Source organism: Schistocerca gregaria, chromosome 2 (genome assembly GCF_023897955.1).
Source record: "Schistocerca gregaria isolate iqSchGreg1 chromosome 2, iqSchGreg1.2, whole genome shotgun sequence".
In the NCBI taxonomy this organism is placed as follows: Eukaryota; Metazoa; Arthropoda; class Insecta; order Orthoptera; family Acrididae; genus Schistocerca; species Schistocerca gregaria.
In genome coordinates, this window is record NC_064921.1 from 244604570 (window position 1) to 244614824 (window position 10255).

Here is a 10255-nt window from a genome sequence, read left to right on the forward strand (position 1 = left end):
TTAGATCAAAGCCAGCAGCAACTGGAGCCAGAGGCATAGGTGAAAGCGGTGTAAGAGATGCTGAAATAAAAGAGAGAAACATCAGTGATACACTGCGATGGTGTGGTGTAGAGAGAAGGCAGCATTAGTTCTGGAATCCTCATTGCCAGATGTTGTGCTGGCTACTGTGGGTGTCAACACCAGCATAAGCAAGGAAGGAGGGAAGTTGCAATGGCTGGTAGCAGGAATCCAAAATTATCTGTACATAACATGTTAGGATTAATTTAATCCTTTATTTCTAAAAAGAAAATAAACATAACTTGTTTCCTTTACACTCTAATACCACCCACAGGATGCAGGCTAGCAACATCTTCCTATTACTCAGTACCGATCGTCTCGAATTCTGCGATTGACCTGTGCCCACCAGTGATGGGTGGCTGGTTAAATCAGCATTAAAACAGGGGACGCTGAACTAAATCTTCCTGGAGGTGTTGCAATGCCCATTCTTTCCATAGGAGTCTGGATCAGAGCCTCATTGATGCCATTTTGTGGCACTGTGCTATTCTGTATGCAGTCAATGCTTTAGCACCGCACAGATTGTGGTTATGAAAAAAGATGAGAGTGATGGATGGGAAGAAAGTAAAATACTATTTAGTGTACAGTATCACTTGCACTTTACAGTTGGTTACAACCAGTTTCAGATGGAAAGCATAAGCTAGACTTTGCCAACTGACATCAGTTTGCATATTTTTATTTGTACTAAACTGCAACAAAACCCAGAAAAAGCAGATAATTGTTTGTATGGCCAGTGCCCCATCTTTCATCTGATCAATCTTATCACACCAACACTGCTGATATCTAGGAGGAATTGACTGTTCGAAGCTTTGCTGTTTTGAACAACTCCAACACAAATATCAAATGTTCCAAAGGTTTGTTATGTTGGAGTCAAAGTTTAATGTGGACACATCAGACACTTTCTATAAATTATATCAAAGGAAAATTCAACCGAGCAAACTGTTGAGTTATAAGATAGAACTGCTTTAGGTGGCGAACCATGTAGTACTGGCAATAGCTGCATGTATAGAAGTAATTGGGGTAGGGGCAGGAGAGAGAGAGGGGGGGGGGGGGAGGGGGGGATAGGTTGGGGAAGGTTGAAAATGAGGGGAAAGTCAGTCAGGCTCCCAGATCTGTGTCTACTCGTGACCTCACAGCAAGTAGGTCCGTGTCATCCCATGATGTGTGTAACCTTCCCCAACTATATACCTGTCTCCTCCCTGAAGAAGGAATTAGTAGTTCCAAAAACACGCAGTACTATACTTTCTGTAAATTGTCTACTGAAGTGGATGAGAAATGAAGATGTCACTCCTTGCATTTCATTATGTAACCTAAGATGTACAACCCCTTCAGTGTGTATGAGTCATTAAAATATAAGTTACTTTGCAGGCATAAAGATATAATTAAACATATTTATATTATTAATGTTATGAAAAGGATAGTTGCTACTCACCATGTAGTGGAGACGCTGAGTCGCAGATAGGCACAACAAAAAGTCTTTCAGAAAGTGAGCTTTAGGCTAACAAGATCTTCGTCGAAAATAGACAACGTGTACACACACACACACACACACACACACAGAGAGAGAGAGAGAGTCTCTGACTGCTAGAAGTAACTTAAACAGACTCGGAACACAGTCATGAACCTTTCCTCCAAAAGACTTAGCCCCGCAGAAGAACTACCTCTCATCATGCCCTGAAATGAGTAATCCCCTACCCACTATCTTCCCACCCCTCCCAAAATAGTGTCCTGCCACCCACCCCTCCCACAGTGGTATTCCACCGCCCATGCGGGGTGGGGGGGGGGGGGGGGTTGCAAAACTGAATGGTCCCCAGGGATGTATGCATACTTCTGTTGATCCATTGTCCCTCCAGAATGACAAGGTCACCCAGGGAATGCCACATAAACATTACTCAAACCTTAACACTCCCTCCTCCAGCCTGGTCCCTTCCAATGATCCAACAGCCATCTGTCCAGGGTAGCATAAAAAGTGATTCATCTGAAAAGGCCACTCACTGGACATCCAGTAGTGGTGTTGGTGTGCAAATTCTAGCCTCCATGGCTATAAGTGTAGGTGGTTGAACCAGGTGCCTGCTGCACAGTATTCTTCGAACAGTCATTGAGAAGACACTATTGCTAACACTTTGTTTCATCTGGGTGGTCAATTGCTCAACAGTTGTTTTCTGCATCCCCCCCAAAACACTTTATATATCCACCACTGCTAGAGCTGCAAACTGTACGTGAGTGGTTGTTGCATGTTGACACCGAATATAGGTGGTGGTCACATTAATGTGATTGGACCATGTATATGGTTTGTTGATCAAGATTGTTGTAACTGTTGACTCACCTTCAGTAAAGAGCAAAGTTATAGATTAATTTTGCCATAGTGAAATTCATTTGAATTCAAGTTAAATATTTTTTTAAAACATTGCTGAAGAAAGCCAGTGTTGATTATGTAATACTTGAAATTAATTACAAAAGAGTCTATATTGCAAGGCTCGTTTATGAAAAGGTGACTGGTTTTGATCCTTACATGATCATCTTCAGACCTTTAGCTGTAATATAGAGGAAGATATAAATTCAAGGGATTCGTATAAATAACTTAAAATTAGCTGCAAAATTACAAAACAGATACACCCATATTGGTGGACACTGGCTGTGCATGGAGCAGGAACTGCTGAATGAAGATAGCCAACTGTTGGAGAGAGCAATACTGCTGTTTATTAAATACTGGAGGCTCGGCTACAGCTGGCAGTATAATGTCAGTATTAGTCAATCATGTATGAGTCGGAGGAATTATGTACAAATCGATGTACTTACTAGTTCATAGAGCATCAAAATAATGTAAAATAATTTTGTAATAAACAAGAAACAGCCTGTTAATACAGCAATTGTCAAATAAGTATACTATGAACTTTAAAAAGGAAGTAAACAAACATTACATTCGTTGTGTGTAGGTTGGCCTCTAGGGGCATATTGAAGAAATATATATGATGTTGTTGGTTTCTACAGAGCTAGTGGATGTTGATCGTGCGTGGTTTCCATTGAAGCAACCACAAACATTGATAAAGTAAGCACTCCATAAATCCAGCCCCAGGATATAAATAAGCAGTACCCATTAATGTATGTGTCGATCTATAGTAAATAACTGCAATTTTAATACGCTAGCAACATTAAAGAAAAATGTGTGCCCATATTTATAAAATATATAATGTAATAACTAGTCAGTAACTAACATCGGAAAGTAATAAATTAAGATGACTCCATGAAGAACAAGTATAAATTAGAAATTCAGTGCTATGATTGATCTGTGCCAATTATTTCTACAATGTAATAATATTACACAAATATGTAAGAAGATAATATGAAATTAAATAAAAATATTTCATGGGCCATTACATTTAAATTAAATGACACAGAAGCACAATAAATATGAACCACAATTTTAAAAAAAAAGTGTGTGGAGAAGTCTGTAAAACGACTTGTAGAGTCATTAAAAAAAGACATCAGAATAAGCATTCTAAAGAATATCATCAAAAAGCTCAAAGAAATGTTTGGGTTTGAAGTATATAGCTGCTCATATGTAATAGATGAGGGTGTGTTTTTGTGATCAGACTAAATTTTGGTTTCTTCTAAAGTGTTAAGAAATAGACCGTTAGATGCATTGTGTAAAATTTTCGTGTTAGAAATGCAACCTTCGGAGTCATTAGGTTCATCAAGAGTTTGGCCAAGCCATAATTTTATGTGTGTAGTACCAGTAGAATGCTTTCTGAAACAATTAAAAAGTTATTGCCAGTTTGTGATACACCGTTTATCGCAGTTGTTGCTCTGTATTTTGTAGATGCCAGAATTTTGGTATTTGTTAGATTCACTATTTGTATGGTGTTTTTTTAATTTTGAAGGCTATAATCAGATTTCTTTTTCAATAATGTGTTTATTTTGTCTGAAATAAGTCCTCTTTAAGTCATTTTAGTAAACGTCATATTAGAATTTGTAACAATGTTAATTATTTGTTGTTATTTTTTATACAAAAAGTTAACTTGACTAGAACTAAAGTTATTAACAATAGAAATTTGCTGTAAAATATCAGTTTCTCTTTGGACTGCATCAGATTGAAGAGGTAATTTTAATAACACGAGTATATATCTATCCTTTTTTCCCCGGGATTGGAATGGCTCCTTACCCTCTCCCTTAAAACCCACATCCTTTCATCTTTCCTTCTCCTTCCCTCTTTCCTGACGAAGCAACTGCCGGTTGCGAAAGCTCGTAATTTTGTGTGTGTGTTTGTGTGTTATTTTATTGTGCCTGTCTACCGGCGCTTTCCCACTTGGTAAGTCTTGGAATCTTTGTTTTTAATATATTTTTCCCATGTGGAAGTTTCTTTCTATTTTATTTACATCATTAATTTATTACTTTTTGACATTACTTATTGATGAGTTATCACATCATATATTTTAGAAATACGGGGACATATTCTTCTTTAGTATTGCTAGTCTGTCATACATCTTCATTATTTTTGCTAGCATATTACGGTCTACAGCTATTTACTATAGATTGATATATTAACAGATACTGCTTATTTATAGCCTGGGGCTGTACCTAGGGAGTTTTCTGTACTAAACTTCATTTATTGATGTTTGCAGATGCTTCAATGGAAACCATGCAAGATTAGCATCTATCATTTCCATATAAACCGACAAAATCATAATTATTTTTCCATTGTGCTCCAAGAGAGCAACCTATCCGCAACAAATGTGATGTTCTTAGTACATTTATTTGACAACAGCTATATTAATAATCTGTTTCTTCCATATTATAAAATTGTTCTTCATTATTTTGACATTTGATTTATATCTGATTGGCTAATAATGACATCATGCTGTCAGCTGTAGGCGGAGCCTCCAGTATCAAAAACACACCTGTATTGATCTCTTCTGAAGTTGAATATTGTCAGGCATCAGTTCCTACTCTATGCACAGCCACTGTCCATCACTGTGGGTATATATCTATGTTTTGTAATTTTATAGCTAATGTCAAGTTCTTTTTATGTATTCTAAATTATATCTTGTATTATATTACAGGTGAAAGTCTGAAGGTGGTCATGTGATGATTGGTACTGGTCACCTTTTAATAAACATACCTTGCAATCTCGACTGTTTTATAACTAATTTCAAAACTTTTATGTTAATTTAAAGCAACAACGAATAATTAAAAAGGAGCAGCACATGTTGTTTTTGTTTTATTTTCTAACCCATAATCAATTTTGTTCAGATTTGGCTCATTTCCTTTAATTCAGTTCGCATGAACTAAAGTTATTGTGATTTATGAACTACAGGAGTTTCAAAGCCACAAGACAGTAATGTAAAACTATTTCTTTTAGCTGCCATGCTATTCCGTTTTAATATGGTCCAACTTTTTGAAGGATAAGTACTGAATATTTGTGTAAATATTTCACTGTTGTGTGCAAAAGCTAGAAAAAAATATTTGTTATGGAGAGGAGAAGTTTGAAGTCCAGTTAGTTGATAAAACTGTGTTTGTCAGATCAGTACTGTTGTAAATGTTGTGATGAAGAGCTATCTGGAGAGTTTAGGCAGAGAGGTAAGAGGTAAAAAACAAATACTGGTAAAGTTGTAAACTACTTTTAAAGGAAAATAAAGTAGTAGACTTGGATAATGGAAACAGCATCTTGAAGGGTAAGGCACAGACTTCATTGTTATTATGATGTGACATATTGTGAAAATAACAGAAAAAGGTTGATATTGGAAATTTTCAGCATAAAACTTTTTAACTTGAGACAAAATGGAATATTGCCAATATTTTATTCTAAGTATATTATTTTGATCTTATGTTACTATGGCAAGACTCCACACAATATTGCTCCGTGGATCTGAAATGTAAAATCAAGTTCACTAACTTCATCAACAATTAGAAATTAGAGAGAAAAAAAAAACAAAGAGCACAATTGACCATGATATTGTATGTATTGTGATCGAAAGATTCTCTCCAATGTTGCAACTGTAACATCAACTATAATAACCAAGTAATACACAAAACAGATTCAAGTAATACAAATATGGCTTTATTCATAGCCCTCTGAACAGTAAATGAAATAAGTCTGTTGTGACTCCACACATAACAAGGCACAGAACAACTGATGTGAGTGGTACAGACTAAAAGAACATAAAGAGGATCAGTCAGCGTTGCTCTGCTTGTATATTGGTATGGACCCCCAGTAGACGGCACGGCAGAGACCATACTGCGTGCACAATTCTTACCAGCAACCTCTAGTGACCGCCCCATGCTGATACAGTTGACAGTTGATTTGAGTACACATTCATTACAACACTGCACTCGGCACACTCACACTGAGACGCACCAGTAGCAGGATACAGCATCAACAGAAACACCAGGGTGGAAACAGTAAGCAAAAATGAGGAAAATCAACTGTTCTCCTGTAGCTGACTGACATGTGACACACAGATGTAATAGCACAGAGACTTTACCTTCTTTTTCTAGTCTAAGTACACACACAGTCATGCAGACATCTCCTAGTGACTGCAATAGTGTGCACTGTGGCAGCACTTTAGCTGTTGTGCCTGATTGTATACTTGCACCAGAAAGAGTCTATATTGTTACCCATGTGATGCATTGAACCTCACTTGGCTGTGGGTGAGTGGTCACATATTGTTAATTTTGTTTCTTGTTCAATTAACAGAATTACACTACAAGTGTGTGCACATGATGGAATGAATAATGATTCACAAAAGTGAAGGTAGAAAGGGAGTTGGTTTCTCCATACCATGTCTTGCCTCACAAAGAGTTTTAAGACTGTGATTTTGCCAGAGAAACCTCTTCCATGTGAATCAGGAAGAATAAAATTTCAGATTATTGTAGCTTTCGTTGCGGCAGCTGTTTTATTGGTTTATGAACCAAAATATTGTGAATGTAGTGCTTTTTGTCAAATGGATCACACTTATCTTCTTCAATACTTTGAAAATGCTGTGAGAATCTAGTTTCTCAGCACAACCTTAATGTTTGTCTCAGTGTTGATTTATTTTTGGATAAGTCACCAGAGACCACAAAATGAGATGTAATATTGGTACCAAGCTGTCAATATTTGAAATCTTCCTTGGGAAATGATTGATCGATAGATTGCTGTTACTTATTTCTGTTATGTGCCATTGTGAATTGTACTAGTGTCATGTGTAATAAATATAATCCTTAAATATTTTGTTCTCCTCCTAATCAGGTTGTCTCACCAGCTTCAACAATGCAGGCATCCCCCGCCATGCAGATGCATTCGCCAATGACAGGTGGAGTGGTAGGAATGCCACCTCAACCACCCCCACAGCCACCGCAGCTGCAGTATCCTGTTGGTATGCCCATGGGTCAGCATCCAATGATGGGACCACAATAATGTACAAATATTATTTAATGTACAAATCTATATTTATTACAACACGCTGAAATGAAGTATTATAAGGACATAGAAGTACAATAGTCACCTACCTGAGAGGAGAGAAGGCCAAAGAAAAGGTTGACAGTGGTATGCGAGTCAGTTTGACTGGCAAGCCTGCAGGCACTTCAGTGCCTCCTGATTCTGAAGGAATTTGAGAAAGCGTTTTGGTCAGTGCATTTCTCTTTTCACGTGACTGGTAAATGTACCTTGATATTTGTAATAAATCTATATTTATATATTTCTTGGCACTGTTCGTTTAACAAAAGACTTTCCTTGAAGTTTTATTTTACAAAATGTAATCTTTTATTAAAAACTGTTGCGAATCCATGAGAATATATATTTAACGCAGTACAGTTTTATATGAGCAGAAGAAAGAAAAAGTTAAATCATTGTTTCTTCTCTTGCAGAAGATTGTAAATATTATACCTGTAATAAAGATAATTTGAAGTTTTATTCACATAGCTTCTATATTTTTAAATAGGAAATCCTCACTACCTTTTTCCATTGGTTCATCACAGTTACTAATATGCATGTGTATAAAATTGATATGAGAGGTGTGGAAAAATGTTACCTAGCACTGTTTACATAGTCACTGTTTTTACTGCTTACAAGACAACTAACCAGTGTAGTATTTGATTACCATAACTAATTATATGTGCATTAAAATTTGTGATTTTTTAGATGTAAGTCAAGTTAATAATCAACAGTAACTTCCTGGCAGTCTAAAATATATATATTAAAAGATTTTTCGTTTTTAGTTGTGACTGATGTTGAAGCTGGTGCAAGTTTGCTAGATAACATGCAGAAAAAGAATTACATGTTAATGTTACATGGATAGATGTTGTCATCAGGTCAAGTAATTAAAATTCCAGTCGTAAGGAAAGTGGTAACGACACTTCGTACACTTACTGGAGAAACTGAAAAAGCTAGGAGATCATATTCAAACAAGAAGTCAGATTCTGTATGCATTGTAGAGAAAAAAAGTTAATTTGTTATCCTTAAATAAGTATTATGGAGATGAGTTATGACATATACAAGAACATGTGCAAGATCTGGATTTGGGCTGCATCAGAAAATAATGTGATTAGTGACAGTTTACAAATACTGTGCAAAATTTTAAAACGCAAAGCCGGATGCAGTGGCTGAGCAGATCTAGGTGCTTCAGTCTGGAACCACACAACCGCTACGGTTGCAGGTTCGAATCCTGCCTTGGGCATGGGTGTGTGATGTCCTTAGGTTAGTTAGGTTTATGTAGTTCTGACTTCTAGGGGTCTGATGACCTCAGATGTTAAGTCCTAAAGTGCTCAGAGCCATTTGAACCATTTTTAAAAAATGTAAACAAATACCGTTTTCAATACAAACTTGTGTATTTTTAAATGGATACCCCTTATTATTTTGTATGCAATCAATATCACGAAAAATCTTAAAAATAATGTCGTTGGTTGCATCACAATACATCAATTAAATCCTGAGAAATTGCTAATTGAAGTTGATGAGTGAAATAAAGGAAGTGCACAGCTAGCGCACGTCCTGACACTCAAGCGTGCACCTCACACTGCCTGTATCAGGGGCTCAGACAATGGAAAGATATACACAATCCACAAAAATAAAATAGTAACATGTGCAATGCAAAGTTACTTTTTTCAAATTGTAAATGTATGTTTATTCTAGCGAAATGACAACTAGAGCTACAATTAAAGATAACACACTTGAATTCACTTTGCTAAACACATTTACTAGTGCCTTGTCACCCACAGAAACTGTATTCTTGCCCATTACGTCCAGCATAGAAAATACACTCACATCTGGACCATTGAAACTGTGTCACACCAACATATGTTCGAAGTGTCCTCCATTTGCATTAATACATGTTTGCAGACGGATGACAAGACAGCGTTGCACAGATTGTAGACTTTCTACAGAAATTGCTGCACATGCCACAGTAATACAATGTTGCATATCCTCTACTGTCGTTGGAGGTTCTTGATACAAACTGTGTCTCACTGCACCCCAGAGAAAGAAGTCTAATGTCGTCAAGTCAAGGGGACCGTGCTGGCCATCATACGGTACCTCCCCGCTCATCCACCTATTTGGAAATGTCACATCTAGGACGTCTCTGGCAACTTTTGCATTGTGTGTGGGACATCAGTCATGTTGGAACCACATTGATAGAAGAGTTTCCTATCCTAGGTCCTCCATGAGGAGCGCATGTTGAAGAAATTATCCATATTGCTGTCCATTCAATGTTCCACAGTAAAAATAGGGACCTACAATACAGTTAGTAATGATACCACACCAAAATCTGACCCTCCACTGTCATTGACGAGCAACTTGGTGAATCCAGAGGGGATTTTGCTCTGACCAATCATGCATGTTCTGCAGATTCACATTACCATGATTTGTAAATGAAGTGTCATCCATAAACAACATATTGCTTAGGAATACTGGATTACCTTGCAACTACCGAAGTGCAAAATGACAGAATGCAATGCAGGATTCAAAGTCATTGCCGTACAGTTCTTGGTGCACTGAGTTATGGAACAGATGAAACTGATGCCGATGCAAGATTCTGCACGCACTAATGTGGCCTATTCCTACAACTCGTGCAATTTATCATACACCCACCTGAGGATTGTGCACTACAGCAGCCAGAACAGCAGTTTTGTTTCCATTGCAAGTCGCTGGCATTGTACGTCAACGTTTTGTGGGAGCCCAGCTTCCTCTTTCCGTGAGTGTGTTGCAAATGTTGCCAATGGTTCAATG

The 10255-nt window shown here is 37.2% G+C and overlaps 1 protein-coding gene across 1 annotated transcript in view; it reads left to right on the forward strand.

Annotated features, from left to right (window-relative positions):
- LOC126336775 (mediator of RNA polymerase II transcription subunit 14) overlaps positions 1–7945 on the forward strand; it is a 173038-nt gene extending 165093 nt beyond the window's left edge. The window contains exon 28 of the mRNA XM_050000788.1: positions 7283–7945. Within this exon, the coding sequence (XP_049856745.1) occupies positions 7283–7450 (168 nt within the window). The 3' untranslated portion in view covers positions 7451–7945. The remainder of the gene's footprint in view (positions 1–7282) is intronic.
- The last annotated feature ends 2310 nt before the right edge of the window (positions 7946–10255 follow it).